This window comes from Lutra lutra, chromosome 1 (genome assembly GCF_902655055.1).
Source record: "Lutra lutra chromosome 1, mLutLut1.2, whole genome shotgun sequence".
In the NCBI taxonomy this organism is placed as follows: domain Eukaryota; kingdom Metazoa; phylum Chordata; class Mammalia; order Carnivora; family Mustelidae; genus Lutra; species Lutra lutra.
This window is the reverse complement of record NC_062278.1, coordinates 124,235,721-124,252,598: the sequence shown is the minus strand read 5'-3', so window position 1 is coordinate 124,252,598 and position 16,878 is coordinate 124,235,721. Positions and strand designations below refer to the sequence as shown.

The 16,878-nt window shown below is 42.9% G+C and overlaps 2 protein-coding genes across 4 annotated transcripts in view; both read right to left on the bottom strand.

Annotated features, from left to right (window-relative positions):
* HCLS1 (hematopoietic cell-specific Lyn substrate 1) overlaps window positions 1–6,374 on the bottom strand; it is a 34,235-nt gene extending 27,861 nt beyond the window's left edge. The window contains exons 1-3 of the mRNA XM_047735584.1: window positions 6,229–6,374; window positions 3,405–3,488; window positions 2,732–2,805 (exon numbers count right to left, since the gene is read on the bottom strand). Coding sequence (XP_047591540.1) covers window positions 2,732–2,805; window positions 3,405–3,488 — 158 coding nt within the window. The 5' untranslated portion in view covers window positions 6,229–6,374. The remainder of the gene's footprint in view (window positions 1–2,731; window positions 2,806–3,404; window positions 3,489–6,228) is intronic.
* Window positions 6,375–8,784: 2,410 nt separating this feature from the next.
* Window positions 8,785–16,878, bottom strand: part of GOLGB1 (golgin B1) — a 103,815-nt gene continuing 95,721 nt past the window's right edge. For 2 of the 3 annotated variants that reach the window (XM_047735431.1, XM_047735443.1), the window contains 5 exons: window positions 13,659–13,802; window positions 12,775–12,872; window positions 12,150–12,284; window positions 10,650–10,755; window positions 8,785–10,175 (listed from right to left, as the gene is read on the bottom strand). In XM_047735431.1, the coding sequence (XP_047591387.1) occupies window positions 10,041–10,175; window positions 10,650–10,755; window positions 12,150–12,284; window positions 12,775–12,872; window positions 13,659–13,802 (618 nt within the window). In that variant the 3' untranslated portion in view covers window positions 8,785–10,040. The other variant, XR_007128474.1, reaches the window with a different exon arrangement.

Genomic DNA, 16,878 nt, shown 5'->3' with positions numbered 1-16,878 from the left:
ACTTAGACTGAGCACTGGGTGTTGTAAGCAACTGATAAATCACTAAATTCTACCCCTGAAACTAATAATATGCTGTATGTTAACTAAATTGAATTTAAATAAAATCTTAAAAAAAAAAGACTGATAAGTAAATACCATGGATAGATCTCAAAAAATTATGCTGAGTGAAAGAAGTCAGACACAAAAGAATACATTCTGTATTGCTGCATTTACATAAAATTCTGGAACAAGCAAGACTAAGATATAGTGACAAAAGCAGCTCAGTGTTTACATCCAGCCAAGGATGGACATGGGATATACTGACTGCAAAGAGGGCTCATGAGCAGAGAGAGCAACACTGACAGACAGAAGCTGGACAAAAGGACTAGAACCCTTGAAACGCTAGGTTGCTTGAGTTGCCTGGCCTAGGACTTCTCTATATAATAAATAAGGAATGGAAACTATTTTGAGCTATTCACTGAATTACCAAGCCACTCCCCAAACTAAATATACTTTAGGCAGACTTTAAAAAGAGAGATTATGGTGTGGGGGAAGGTAGTGAGATTAGTGAGAACCACAATCACTTCCTTTTCCTGTTCTGAGTGATCTCAGCTCTGCAGCTACTGTTCTTCTCTCCAACTTCCCCCTCCTTTCCAAAGCCCATAGCGATTCCCATTTAACCTTAAAAATTGGCTTAGCCCCCACTCACCAGAGAGAATCCCAGAATATTAGAGACTTAGTAATGGGAGGTCTTCAAGAGGTCTTTTTGATCCCGGTGGGAAAACTGAGAATCAGAGAGGAAAAGGGCCCTGTCCACTGTCACCTGCTAGGAAATAGCAGGGAGAGGGCTTTTACACCCTGGTAGCACGGGTAAATGGGAGGGGAGTGGGTTTTTGTGTAAATGTCTCCACCATTCATGCTATCATAGAAATCCAGTTAGGCTAATAAGGTAACATCCAAGGTCACTACATTTTACAATTCCAAGGGTCAGCAGTTAGGGTAATGGATATACTGAATTGTGGTAACCAACAGTCCGTGTAAATACTACTTAGGGAGAAGAAAGACTCATATTTTTTTACAAGTTTATGCTAGGTTTTTAGAAAGAAAATCTGATTTAAACTGATCTATTTAACAAGAAAGAGAAATATTATTGAGCTGTTTCAGAGGTGCTAAATACTGCTAAATACTAGAAAGTTGATACATGTTAGCCCACTGAATTCTAACCATATTCTGCAGGGTAGCCATTATTATCCCCATTTGATAAACAAATAAACTGAGATTTGGAGACATTTATGTCTAAATTCACATCACTTGTAGCTACTGGGTTATCCATTGAACCTAACTCTAATTTGATAGCCAAACTCAAGCTCTTTCTATAAGATCATGGCAAAAATTTAAGAGTCCTCCTTAAAATATTCTGCTTCTACTATGCGTGAGACAGGCACTGGTTGAGGAAATGTACAAGGAGCATTTGTATCCTCCTCTTAACTGTTCTCAGGATACTAGGGCTGAGTAGCCTTTACTCAGGAAAACTCAGGAAAGGATCTTTTTTTTTTTTTTTCCTTTAATCTATGAGCAAAGGAGCATCAAGAAACTTCCTGCATGGCTGTGCTCCATTTTTTTTTTCATCTTTCCAACTGCTTCCAGAACCTCCTGGTTTATTTAAGAACAATATTCATTATCTTTATATAAGATAAATTGTTATGTCTGATCAAACAACAATGCATAGTATTGAATATTATCAAATTATATAACACAAGGCAAGTTTTCATAGTGTGTTGTTTGTGTAAGATGGTATCCACTGACACTTTTTAAATCTAGGGGGAAAAGAGGTAAAAACAATGTTGTTAGAGTGTGTGTGGGTAGCTAAATTGTAGTTTTAAGCAGTATTAATCTTGCCAATTTGTGTGTGATTGTTAGTTTTTGCTTTTTTATTTTTGCTCTTGTTATGCTGTTTATTGTGTCTACCTTGCTACTCATATTTGATATTCTGATACAAACCAAAGCAGACAGCTCTGTTTAGATGATCCTGAACAATCCATGGAGGAGAAGAGGGAAACTTTCAATGTGAATATATAATATATACCACAGAAACCCTTGGATATATTCCTTTTCTCTTACAGTATGAGTGTTGGTTTGCTTTTATTTCTGATAAAATATTGGGTTATGATTTTAAGACCCCTAAACACATTACTAAAATAGTTTTAATCAACAGGTTTTCCAAGTGTCACATTTCTTCATATTACCATTAATGGTTTCCAGCTTCTGTCAAGTAGCCAAATACAAATTTTTATTTTAAAAATCACCCAGGCCAGGTACAGGACCTAATATTGCCCTCTTCTTACAATATATATTTATCTTGATGTTTTACTGAATCTTTCTTGGCCCATCTGAAGTCACCTACATTCTAGACACACATTTATATTTATGAGGCTATACAGTAATACAACCTCAGTATATGAGCTACTTCCTCTCTGAATCCCTTATAATAGACCCACTAGGGAAAATAGCATAGTTGTCAGATAAGAGAGAAAAGAAGTTAGGGGGGGATAAAAGGAGAGACATGAAACAGAAATACACAATCATAGATAGGGACACACAGGGACAGATTTGAGAAAAAAAAACAAATGCAAAGACACATAGACATTAACTTCCTCCTCTCCTCTTTATTCCCTCACCTTCCCCTGAGTTTCCAAGTTTCCTCGGGCTTTTCCCACACCCTTTTCCTGTTCCCCAATCCTTTGGCACCTACTTGATATGCTCTGTGCGTCCAGAGCCCTCAATGGTCTTGGCTCCCCACCGTTGCTCCTTCTCAGAGATGTCATTCTGCAAAAGACAGCATTCAGCAATAAGTGATGGCAAGAGATGGGCCACATTGAGAGAGGCTGTGCAGCTGACACACATGCCCTCCAGGTCTCCTACATCTGCTGCCTCCTCTTTACTTTTTGTAAAAGTAAACTCAGGGTCTTTACTTAGGGTCTTTACTCAGACTTCTCACTATATATATCCGACCCTGCCCCCTGCCATGTTAGAATTAAACTGGTGGACTCTGAAATCTTCCTTTCTGCTCCCTTCAGGTCTGCTATGACTACTGAATCCCCACAAATTACACAGGTCTACCTCATATCTTGGCTCACAGGCCAAAGGAGACCCAGGTTAACCTGCACCTCACCTTCACCATAGCTTGTCATAGCCCCTCAATCAAACTCCTCTGCCCTGTCCCCTCCCATCCTCAAATCAACTATCATGCATCTCCCACTCATGACAGCCAATTGTCCTACCAGTCAGTTCCACAATTAGCAGTATTTCAGTCCCAGATTCAAAACCCCTGGAAGATGACAGAATGGCCCAGATGCCTTTCCCTCATTGCCCCACCTCCAACTTTTATTGATTTTCCAAGCAAGCAAAGCTATTCCCAAACTTACCACAAAGTCAGGGTCTGTATCCCAGTCATCACCCTGGGTATCCACGGAAACAGATACATCATGCCCTACTACAGACTTCCACATCTGAGGGTGACAGAGATGGGAATAATTAGGGGGAAAAATCAAGATGAGAGAAAACAAGAAAGCTGAAGTCAATGATAAAACAGTCCAATGGTTTTGTTATTTTTTTCTTAGAATAAAATAGAACCTGAGGCAAAGCTGATGGAAGTTTTAGGAAAATACTTTTGTTCAGTTACAGGAGTGGGGAGGATGATTTATTCAAGATAAACTAACATGGTCTAGACCTACAGAGTCTGGAGAGAAGTCATCATGGGTATTGGTAATGATAACTAATGTTAAATGTAGGTAATAGAGGTAACGTTAAATAAGTGCTGGGATCATTCATTCATGTTACAAGGCTAGCTGGGCAGTGGCTTGAAGTGGCAATCAATGAGAGGTACTAGGGTATCCCTAGAATTATAGCACCATCCCACTCAGTTTTCTTTTTCCTTTTTTTTTTTTTTAAGATTTTATTTACCCATTTGAACAGATCAGAAGTAGGCAAAGAGGCAGGCAGAGAGAGAGGGGGAAGCAGGCTCCCCACTGACCAGAGAGCCCGATGTGGGGCTTGATCCCAGGACCCTGAGATCATGACCTGAGCCAAAGGCAGAGGCCTAACCCATTGAGCCACCCAGGCATGCCCCCCCCCACTCAGGTTTCTATACATGACTCCTGTTACAGGTGTGTATTGGTCCAGCTCTGAATAAAGTGAACACCTACACTCCTCTCTACCGCCTGCATAATTCTATTGAGAAAAATTCCAACTCCAGTACAAGTTGCTATCCCATCTCAACTCTAAGAGCAGCTACTGAACGGGTGCATGAGGTCAGTAGGGCAGTCAGCTGAAACTCCTACCCTGAATAACTTATAAGGAAGCATTATTTTCTGGTAATGAATCACCTATTCTTTAATTTTTAAAAACAGTTCCATTATATTTCTAAGGAAGATAGCTGGTTCAAAAAACAACAAGTAATGAATCCTTTATTTTGAACATTAGAAGTTATTAGATTTTTATTAACTAAGTAAATAATAAAGAAATATTTAGAGAACACTAGTATGAAATGGGAGCCAAATTGTCATTCTACTGTGACATCCCCAGTGTTTCCATTGGTCCTGCCAATTATGCATGAGGAGTGGTAAGTTGCTCTGCATCTGTGGGATCCTGGATCTCTGTGTGAAGATGAAACAATGGACAATGCTTATCTGCTTGGGAGACACTGAGACTTCTTGACCCTGACGCCACTTGCTAGCTGGCAACTCCCCTAGCCATCCTTCCCTGGACTCCTCATTCCACTGGTATCTTTTCCTATGCTCTTCACTGTCTCCTAAATGAGTTCCTCTTAACTGCTCCTAGGCCTCCATAGTGCCTCCAATACAGGCCCTCAGAGCCTCCGATTTTCCTTTCCACTTGAAAACTACATATTTCTACACACTCTGAAAATCCCTTTGGAAACTAGGCCAAGGAAATTGGTGCGGGGGGGGGGGGGGGGGAAGATTGGTTAAAGAGATGCAAAAAGGATAGTGGAGATAATGGAGAAATAGTGACTGAATCAGCTGCGCTGTGGGATGAGTCCCTGCCCAAAACAGCTCTGCCTTCCCCTGTGGGGCAACAATTATGCAAGAGCAAGAGCATAGAGGATGCAAGAGCAGGTAGAGAAGGCCTATGGTTCTCCTGGCTCCTGGGCTGCTTTTTGAGAAAATGACTTCACACAGAAAACTGGAAAGGAGAAGTTTCTGAAATATTCATAATCAAAAAGGAAGCAATGAGGACTGATGGTCCTCTCCTCTTTCCAGCTCTTCCTCTGAAGCCTCAGCCTAACTTACCCAAAAGACCTTTCAACCTCATGTATTTTTGAAACAAAGGAAGTTTCTGATACAAAGACTATTTGGTGTCCTTGAGCTTCCCTCCAGAAATAGGAAAGCAAGAGGCACTCTTAGAGGTAGAGATCTGAGGAATAACTTGGTGAGGAATGGCGCCCAGGATTGCCAACAATCAAGGGCCTCATCACAAGGCTGCCTGACAGCATCAGTAAAGTACATGGACCTTGAGTCAGGTCACCCCAGCTCTGTTACTAAGCCTCTGTGCAAACAGGGGAAAGGGAATGACCTAGGGTATGTACTTACTTGTCAGGTACCAGGGTAAAGCAATTAAAAATATTAATTTGGTAAATCATTGAACATCTTTGATGTTCAGTTTTCCCCAAAGGAAAATAAATGAAGAGGTTAACCTAGCTAATCCACCCAGTCCTCTTCATTTCTGACATTCTGGGATTATGTGATCCTACAATCACAGAAACTAGCCCTAATGGAGCCATCATGCCTGCACTGGGCCTCCATCTGCACTGGTGCTCAGCACCGGCATACCCCAGCAACTACTTCCTGCTCTGTCACAATGTCTCCTATGTGAGTTTTGTCTCTCCGCAAGACCATATGCTCTCCAAGGACAGAGACTTTGTCTTTACCTCCTGTGGTCTTCCTCCCACCCCAATAGGCCTTAGGAGGAGGCTGTAGACTGTCAGCAGAAACTAGGGAGTCCTGAATGGCTGCTGAATCCTGTACCCTGGGCTCCAGACCCCTCATTTCTGTTTCCATCCCCCGACGTTAATTACCCACAACCACTCACCCCCAGGCCTCTGGCCATAAGAGCTTAAGAGCCTATTGGCAGTGACTTCATCTCTCACTGAGGACTAAGAGCCAGGTAGGTCCCTCTTAATTCAGCTCTTACCCTGTGCTTCCCGACTTTCTCACTGCTCAGAATACCCACCTCCAGTAGTGCGAGTGTCTGCTCTAAGATCTCAGCCTTTCACGTCGTCACTGGGCTCCCTCTCTGTGCTGCCACTTCAGAGCAAGAGACACTGAGCTGCTGCTTCAGTTCCGTATTCAGGTTTTCTGTCATTTCCTGATACCCTGTCCTCACAGCTACTTCCTGAAGTTTGAGTCAGTTCCTTCTGCTTAGGCACTTTAAAAAAAAAAAAAAAAAAAAAAAAAGATTAAATGTTTGTGGCCTAGTCTTTTGCAAGGCTCTGAGAGTCACAGGGAAGTTATAAAAAATGCTGCTTTTAGAGTTTATATCTGGTCAAGGAAACAAAACATTCAAACAGAAAACACAGGAAAGAAGGTGCAGAGGAGCTTTCATATCCTGAATAGGTGGGCAATTATATATTGCACGGTAAAGAAATTTGTGGTAAAAGTAATTTTGTGTGGGGTAATCAAGAAAGGCTTAATGGGAAAAGTGATTTTTTTATGTGGATTTTGAAGGGTAAGATTTAAAAAGAAACTCACTTCTATATTACCCATAGCACTTAAAACTGGGATTTGCACAGATAGTCAAATAAACATTGATCAGTTAAATGATGGAAGAGAATAAGTCACAGGGGAAAGGCAAGACAGAAAATTTTAGATTGTTTAGGGGGTAGTGAGGAATCTGGGTTAACTAGTAGAAAAGATTTGGTTCTAGTTAGCAGAAGCAAGTCTGAAAAAACAGTATCAGATGTTGGAAGGTCTTTGTGGCATTTTGTATTATTGTTCAAGATTTGCTGCTCCTGCCTTCCCTCTTGAAGTCAGACTTGCTCAGGTGACTTATTCTGGCCAATGAAGTGTGAGAAGTGAAATACATCACTTTCCAGTGGAGACTTTAAAACCAGTGCAAGCTTTGCCATGCTCTTGTACCACTGTTCACCAAGGCAAACTGCAATTCTCGAATGGCTCCTCTGGCAGCCTGGGTCACCAATTGAGGGTCCCCAGCTGAGAATGACAACACAAACAGACTGAACAGTAATCTTTGCTGGGTTAGCTACTAAAAATTGGGAGTGTTTGTTACTGTATCGGACCTAATCTCTCTCCTAATTCTCTCTCTCCTAATTCACCTTATCTCTCCTAACCCTGATATGGAATTCTGATCTGATTTGTTCAGTTTTAACTTCCCAATGGACTCAAGCAGAGACTAGATAAAAGCGGTCTAAGATACAGTGGATATGATCTCTGTATTAGAAATAGTAAGACTTTAGTCACTTCTTAAGGATTCTCTGCCAGTTTGGTGGGGGTGGTGGTAGTGTTTTTACTCATCTCTCCTACTTCATGACCTACTTATTATGGCAGCCCCCAAGTTTTTTATTTTAAGGAAAATTTTATTTTAAGGAACAATTTGTACAGGGGGATAAGGACCTTTTTAGAAACTTAGAATCCTGATTCAGTGTCAAAAATGGGAATAATCGGGGATGCCTGGGTGGCTCAGTTGGTTAAGCCCAAGTATCTATCTATCAAGAGGCAGGTGGAGGAATAGAAGGGCTGCAGGCTTTCTGGTGTCAGACAGTTCCGGGTTGGAACCCTTATTCAACTTGTTCCACTAGGCAGTGCCTGTGTGATCACAGCCCCTCATCTTCCCTGAGCCTCAATGCCCTTATCTGCACGATGCAGATAAAAACCTACTTTGCGGGGCACCTGGGTGGCTCCCTGGGTTAAAGTCTCTGCCTTCGGCTCAGGTCGTGATCCTGGGGTCCTGGGATCGAGTCCCGCAACGGGCTCTTTGCTTGGCGGGGAGCCTGCTTCTCTCACTGCTTCTGCCTGCCTCTATGCCTGCTTGTGTGTGCTCTCTCTCTCTCTCTGGCAAATAAAATAAAATCTTTTTTAAAAAATGGGAATAATCAGACCAGATATTGTGACCCACCACCTTCCAGATACAATTCTCTAGAGAAACCATGGACTTTAACCAGAGATGACATGGAGAAACCCTATCTCTCCTTAGCAAATGTCCCAAGTTCATTTCTAATGAGACAGCGAGGTATGTAACAAATAGCACAGGCTTTGAAGCCAGAAAACCTTAGTGCAATTCACTTATTGAACTTCAATAAAGTAAGTTAGCTCTTCCTAAGCAGCAACTTAATATAAAAATAATAGTAATGCTGATTCTGCTGTATACCTTATTAGACTTCCCTCCCTCCACTCCCACTCAGAGGGATCCTTAGGGGCCTAATATTTTCAGTATACACAGATAAACATTCTCTCAGGCCCAGGCATGAACAGTATGAATCTCAGGCCCTAAGGCCCAGTTTGTTTGGCTCAATATTAGAATGAATTTCCTCATTCCACTTCATCACCCTGGGGTCTAGGGGCTAAGACTAGAATGACAACATGCAGCCATTAACTGGTGCTGGCCAGGGAGAAGGCAGCCTGAATAGGTAGAGTTTACTAACCCTGAATACATTCCTGGCTGCCCCACCCCCCATTTCCCTATCTACTACTTTCCTTTCCCAACAGGCAAGCACTTGTACACGAGCACCCCTGTATACATCCATTCATACGCATGTACACGTCACCACAATTTTTGATTCTGAAAATAATTTTATTATTTTACAGGTTGTTCAGGAAAGTTCCTGGGTTGCTATGACCAAGAATTTGGTCACCACAGAACAAAGGATCACAGCAGATCAATCAGTCCACCAGTTTTCACTCTTCTTTGGATGGTAAGAGCAGGCAGGGAACACATCATGTGCATAATAAGAAAATAACCAGCAGGAAAGGGTGGGGGAAGGGGAGGCAAGAACAGGCATAAAAGGAATTCAGTCCTGGCTGCCATTCTCAGGCTTAGATTTAGAAATATTTTCTTCTCTATATTCACCCTCCACTTTCTTCAGCTCTCTGTTACCACAGAGGGCAGATGACTACAGGCTGAGAAACAGGAATAACTGTCCCCAGTAGCAGAGTACCTAGATACCACCAGAAGCCAGGCATGGTCACCAGTGAGATCCCCCCAGTGGCAGTCAGTGTCAGTGTCTAGCTCCAAGTATACCACTTTAGGGCTCACATTTGAGGCACGCCCAGATGACACAGGAATGACAAGAAGCTGATTCCCACTGTCCATAGCCAGTTCTTCCTTTCAATGAAGGGAAAGGCAGGGCCATTTACTACCTCAGTACTCATGGGATCAAGGGCATACACGATAGGATCTTATTCTAATAGTCCAGGACCACAGCTCTAACTCCAGTTATGTCTGAACAGCCAGGGAAGGAGACACTGTCCTACCCCGTGATCCGGCAGCCAAAACCTCTGGGGAGTTCTTCAGCTCACACCCTATTTTGCAAAAGACCTAACCAGCCATTCTATGAGCTACTGTTCCCCAGAATTTCGTTTATGGCAGGTCCACCTTCCCTCTGAAGCAGGAGGAAATGCAAGGTAAACGAAGCAAAGAAAGTACCAATGGAAATGATACTGGACCATAGATTATTAGGTTTATTAGAACCACCTTCTAAGCTGAGAGACATTCCTCAGCATTTTTTACAGGACCACAAAAAATCAGGGCCCTGCAAAATCTGAACAAATCCCAGGCTCAGAGACCAACTGTGTGGCCTCCTCAGATTACGCAGAAGTGTTGAGGCCTGGGCAGTAGAAGCAAGCAGACTCGCCGGTCCCTGCAGCTCTGCCCTGCGCTCACATCCACCTCTGTCTGTGCAGGCACTTTCTGTGGAGGGCTGGAGAGGGGACCTGTGAGTGGGAAGACCGTTCCACTACAACTGACAGTTTTGATGTTAGAGGAATTCCAAGTTCAGAGGGGAGAGGTCAAAACGGTGAGAATTCAGTTTATAGATGGCCTGTGAAACACAGAATGAGCAGGACGTGAACCATCAGGAAGTAGATGGCGGCTAGCAGGGGCACTCGGGTCCGGGAATGACAGAGTGAACGCAGGACCCGCTTCCATCCAGCACCACTCCGGGTCTGAAAGAAAAATCTGAAAGTCAGAGAGTCTTATCCTACGGAGATATGTCCCTTTCCCTCCTCCAAACACTGGAGGAAAGAGGTATCCCGAGAGAAAGTCCCCGCAAGGTCACTTGGCCAGTTCCACTAGGTTCTGCCAACCTTCTATACCCTTCCTCTCTGAGATCCATCAGTGCCTGGACTTTCACCTCCCTTTTCTTTTTTTTTTTTTTTTTTTAATTTGACAGAGAGATCACAAGCAGGCAGAGAGGCAGGCAGAGAGAGAGGAGGAAGCAGGCTCCCCGAGAGAGCAGAGAGCCCGATGCGGGGCTCGATCCCAGGACTCCGAGATCATGACCTGAGCCGAAGGCAGCGGCTTAACCCACTGAGCCACCCAGGCGCCCCTCACCTCCCTTTTCCTTGGCCCCTTGCCCTCATGCAGCCAGCGCTTTGTGACAGTATATTCTCCTCTCTTTATATTTCTCCCCTTCTTACCCTTCGACAAGTGCTGCTCGTAAGATCTATTAGCAGTGCCTGCTCCTGAGTGCCGCAGGAGCCAATGATGGGAGACCGAGCAGAGTCCCAGTCACTGTGCTCCAACCTGTGTTGAGACAGAAAAGAGTCATGGCTTGGTTCACAGCACGAGCAGCTGCTCAGGTGAAGCTTTCCCCGTCATCTTGCCATGTGATGTAGCCCAAGAGACTTGCAGCAAAGGCTGCTCCCACAGCTCCTGCCCCCACACAAGCAGGGCGCAGGCTGAGTGGTTTCTTTCAGCAGCAGTAAAAGGTGAGGATAACTACTAGGAATGGATGCCTATTACGTAAGAGATGCTGGATTGGGTGCTGTGCATACATTTAACCCTCAGGTTTGACGTTGGTGTTACTATCTTCAAAGTAAGGCTTAACGAGGTGAAATGTCTTGCCTGTGGTAGCACAGAAAGTAAGGGTAGAGCCAGAATTTAAAACCCAGGTTTGTCTCTAACCCTCATGTTCTTTTTTTCCAACATACCAGAGAAACACGCATTAAATTCTTTTTCATTTACTAAAGGCTGGTAGGCAAAGGCATCCAAGAAAGATTTTTATGGGGTTCTTGGAATTAAACTAAATGGCAGCCTCTACTGTTTTCTTCTTCATTTTTGGCTGATTTGTTTAATACTGGAACTTCTCCACTTAATGAAGCAGCTGCCCTATCCACTCAATGGTTTCTCACAAAAACACAAACTGTATCAAAGGGGCTGCAGGTAACACAGCACATCTGATCAAACATTTGCCTGTAGTTATGTACTTTTTAATTGTGCTAGGGAGGGTGGAACTCTTCACGCCTCCATATAAAGGAAGGGATGTCCATTAGCCTAACATTCTTGGACTCTCTTTGCAGGTCACAGAGTTTTCTCCTGGAGAGAAAGGACACCTTAATCTGATTTGTGAGTCTGGAAGGAGAAACTGAGGGAGCACAGCCTCGTTCCCTCCTGCCAGTTTCCCTTTGAGAGCCAGGCTGACCGCACAGTATACCTTCTGTGTCTCTTCCTCTGGATGGTAAGCTTTTGGGGGGTAGCCATGACCAGGGACAGCACATCTGGCATGATGTGGGTCAGTATGTCAACTATACTATACCTAGCCTATAGGCTAGGCCAAGGACAAATGAAATGTCTATAAATATTGGTTAGAATATTTGGCTGCTTTTAAATAAGTTCACTGAGTTGCATATACACTACAGAGTCCATGTGACTGAAGCTCTAACACAAGAATGGCAGTATGGGGCCCAGGCAGGCAGCACGTGATTGGCTGCCTACATTTGCATTCAGCACCAGGGCCAAAGAGGACACCACAGAGGGGCTAAGGCTGGATTAACGCGGCTTGTCTTGACCCCAAACACGCTGCAGCACTCATCTCAAAATGAGAATTAGATCCTAATGACTCTCAAGCCTGGTCCCTATACACAGTGTAATCAGAATGGATCAGAAGCGAACAGAGGCTATCCCCCGCAGCCCCTTACCGCCGGATCTGCTCCTCTGCCACGGAAAGGGCAGTCTCAGCAGCCACTCTTTGGTCTCGTTCTTCTTCTAGCAGCTTCCTCAGTTCGTTCATCTCCTGTTTAGTGTTGCACAGCTGCTGCTGGGCTTCCGAAAAACTTCAAACGAAAGGACAAAAACAGCGTCAGTAGATGGCAGGACACAGTTTCTGATACAAGGGATTCCAAGTCTTCATAAGGTTATAAAGCAGAAAAATGTCTAGAAGTTTGTACAAACACAAAAAATAGAAAAAGGAAAAGATTTTAAAAAGGAACATTTTAAAAGCATAACTGTTGAAATAAGCTGCAGAAAATGCCTTAAGAGATTTTAGGGATTGACTGCATATCTTTCATTTGAATACCATAGGGATTAATGGGGGGTGTGTGTATGTGTGTCTGTGTGTGTCTCTGTGCTGGGGCATTGCTTTTGCTTTATATACTCTTCAACTTTACAAATTTATTAAATTGTTACTATTTAATCCTCACATCAATCCTGTAAGGCTGATAAGAAGACATATTAAATCCACACACTGGGCTCCAGGTCCATCTAGACGGTGGCCCATTTCTGTACACACAGTGCACGTGCCAAGGCTGTGGGCCGCTCCCCCACCTTAGCTGTGGCTCCCTTGGTTCTTCAGGATCACTCTTCCTGTGAGCTCCATTCTTTTCCTGGGGAGCTCCTGGAGCAACATCCATATTCAGTGGCCCCTAGGAGAATAAGTTTAGTCTTTTGGTGATGAAAGCACTTAAGAAACTGCGTGGGCAAAATGAGAACACACTGAAGACCTGAGTGAATGAGACACCTCAGAGAGGAACAGTTCCACGTGTCATCCTCTTCAAGTGCAGAGTCAGAAATGAGAATCTTCTGCTCTAGGAGATTAACCTCCAACCTAAAACTCTAGATTAGATTTGGTCCCCAGATTCTCGTTTTTTAATCTCTCCTCTTAAAAGCTGAAAGGCTTACCACTTAAAAGCTTATCTGCTTTCTTCTGGCAGAGGCTCATGCATTTTCCAGAAGCTGCTGTGATCCTTCTCTTGTTGGATTCCCCCTCCCAAACCACCTCCTCCTTCCCTGGCCTATTCATCTCTGTAGCAATTCTCACTCCCAGTCTCCTGCTCTACCCTGTCAACAGCCCCGCCTCTTTTGTTTCCCAGGGCCAAATCTTCCTATAGCTTTCTTATGTCATAAAGCAAAATCCACACTGTCTTAGCGTCAGAGTTCCAAAAGCCTCAGTCACCACTGTTTCCCATTCACTTTTTGATTTCTCTCCCACCATTTCACTGATGTTTTTCCTTCTCATCCCCCTTCACTCTTTGATTTTTCTAGGCCTTATTCCCATCTCAGCAAATGCTCTCCTCTTCTCTCTGACTTTCCTCCATCACACCTAATTAATCAGCCTACAGCACCAGCCTCTTCCGTGCTGCTCTTTATGTTTTACCGTTGCACTCAATCTCTTAACACCTTCCCCAGCCTCTCGCCAGCTTCTTGCTCACCGTTTGCAGCTCCTGGACCTGCTTCTCCAAGACCGCGCAGTGATTAAAAAGCTCAGTATAGTGCTGCTGGTTCTCACGAAGACTCTGACTGGTATCGCAGAGCTGAATTGAAAGGGTATTTTTCTCTTCGAGCAGTTGAGAGAACTGAAACAGAGGAAACAAGCAGTGCTTCAGAAGACGCTCCTGAATTTCAAATTTCTAATTGTTTTTCATATAAGACCTTTATTTCAATAATGGTAACTCCAGCATTGTGTGTTCCTTCTACGTAAGGAAACTCGGAATTTCCAACCGAAAGGGAAAACAATTCTGGAGGAGTAGTAGGAAACTTTATTTGTGGTGCATAGAACACCGACTGGGAAACCAGAAGGCAGAACCCCACAAGCAATCCAAGGGCACAAACTATCCTAGGTATGTAAAAGGAGAAAGCATGGGTCCAAGATGAAGTTCCTAACAAAGGACTTAGAAGTCTATATGAGACAGACCTGTCACCTAGAAATTCGTACAGCCTTAGTACTGGGCAGACTCTTCAATACTATAGAGTTACAAGTTACCAGGAAAGTAGAAAAAGAAATTGCAATATGTGGGTGGGGGAAGGGGAAACAGAAGAAACCCTAAATCACCTGCGTATGTGTAAGAAACTACACTGGGTACAGCACACAGTGTAGACACACTCTCACAGGTGGAAATACTATAATCACTCAAAACAGGACCTTCCTTTACTACCTGAGTCATCAGGGTTTGTCACTTCCTGACTAAGCAGCCCAGGCCATCTCTCACCATGTCAAAAACAGAAGATTATTTTTTTATATTGAGTGAAAAATTTACCCATTGTAGCTCCTACCCAGTGATTTGAATTCAGTCCTCTAATGACATCACTTGTAGGCTATCAAGTTTCAAGTTCTAGTTATGACTAACATCTGGAAACATTAACATCCATAGAGATGTCTCTCCGAAGTACCTACTACAGGATTGTATACGTTATGTGAAGGGGAACTGGTGTAAGTGGATGCATGTTCAATCTTTTTGTAAGTATTCTGGGTTAATATTTGTGTAAAAAAGTTGATGTAGGTTGCTGGAGGGGAGATGGGTGGGAATGGGGTAACTGGGTGATGGGCATTAAGGAGGGCACTGATGTAATGAACACTGGGTGTTCGATGCAACTAGTGATGAATCTCTAAATTCTACCTCTGAAACAAATAATACACTATATGTTCACTAACTTGAATTAAAAAAATTTTTTTAAAAAGTTGACTCAATGAGGGGCGCCTGGGTGGCTCAGTGGTTTAAGCCTCTGCCTTCGGCTCAGGTCATGGTCTCAGGGTCCTGGGATCAAGCCCCACATCGGGCTCTCTGCTCAGCAGGGTGCCTGCTTCCCTTCCTCTCTCTCTCTGCCTGCCTCTCTGCCTACTTGTGATCTCTGTCTGTCAAATAATAAATAAAATTTTTATAAAAAAAAAAAGAAGAAGAAGAAGAAATCCCCATGGGGATGCCTGGCTGGCTCAGTGAGTTAAGCCTCTGCCTTTGACTCAGGTCGTGCAGGGGGGAGTCTGTTTCTCCCTCTCCATCTGCCCCTCCCTCACGCTCCTGCTCTCTCTTTCTCTCTCTCTCTCTCATTCTCACTAAAGTAAATAAATAAAATTTTTCAAGAAAGAAAAAAATTAATACACATGGGATAACAAAAATATTTGCATAGCCGAATAAAAAATCAGAATGAACAAACTTACTTCTGAAGAAAAATTGACAAACAAAACAAATGACAAACGAAAAAGAAATGAGCAGTGACCTGTCCAACATCATGTGGCTAACAGATGACAACACCAGGGCTCAAGCATGGTTCTTGCTTCCAAGTTTAGAGCTCTACCTACTCCGAGATGGCATCCCAACTGAAGGTTCAGCAAGGGCAATGAAGCAGGTTATGGGTTTTGGACGGGAGTATGAGCAGTTAGTAAAGAAAAGAATATAAATGTTTGAGAAGCAATACTAATCTTAAGACAGGTAGATGACAACTACTGGGTTCTGAGAGAGAAATATGATCTCCCAACAAAAGTTAATTTTCCTGGCCACCAAATGGTACCAAAAAAACAAAAATAAACAACCCCAAAACAAAAGCAAAAACAATCTCTCAGTATTGAAAAATACAAAACTATTTTTCTTTTACAAATCTAGAGGAGAAAGGATAGCTCTGTAAAGCTCATTGGAAGCAAAATCCCCTTAACTGGAGAAATCTAATTGCTTATAAGCCACCCTCATCTAAGCCACCTTTTATACTATTTGCATTACTCTGTTTCGGATTAGACAGATCCTAATAGTTTAGGTGTTGGCAAACAATGATCCAGGGTCTACTACATTTTTTTGGAAACAAGGTTTTATTGCAATATGACTGCTCTATTTGTTTATGCACCGCCTACGGCTGCTTTTGTGACACAACCACAAAGCTGAAAGTAGTAATAGGGCGGCATAGCCTATAGACCAAAAATACTTACCATCGGGCCTTTAAGGGAGAGTTTGCTGACCTCTGTTCTAGCTCATGAACTGTTGTGCTTCATCAGATCTACATTTGAAAACAGAATAGGAGGGACTAACCTAGACTGCATTATATCAATAGTCACTCCTTTAACGTTTTTAAGTTTTAGGTTACAAGTTTTTAAGTTTGTATTACATACAGACCTCCAACCATGCTGGCAGAAATATATATATACAGTCTGAGCATCCACAGAAAGAATTAGGGCATGGTTTGGAGAGGAACATTCTATGCTAATAGTCCATCTATAACAATCCCATTCTACGGCCCAAGAAGCAATTCTCCTAATTAGCTGGGACCCATTTAGAGTGAGGCTCTAAGCTCATTAGATGATATGCTCCATGAGGGGCTGCTATGTATACTAATATATGGCCAAGCCCACAGAAGGCAAATAATAGTTATTTGCTTGATGAATGAATGAATGAATGGATGACACTAGTGATAGAGATGCCTAAAGAACTCTTTCACACCCAGAATCATAGTGACCCAAAGTAGTATTCACATACTTTAAGTGATATATATATAGTATATCTCAAAAAAGCTGTTAAAGAAAACATAACTTTATGAGCCAGAACCTAATATATAAATACATAAAACTAAAAGTTTTCCAAAACTAGACTCTTTACTATACATTACATAATTCCTACATATTTCTAATCTCTTTTATTTTGTTTTGTAAAAACATTACTTGCACTACTT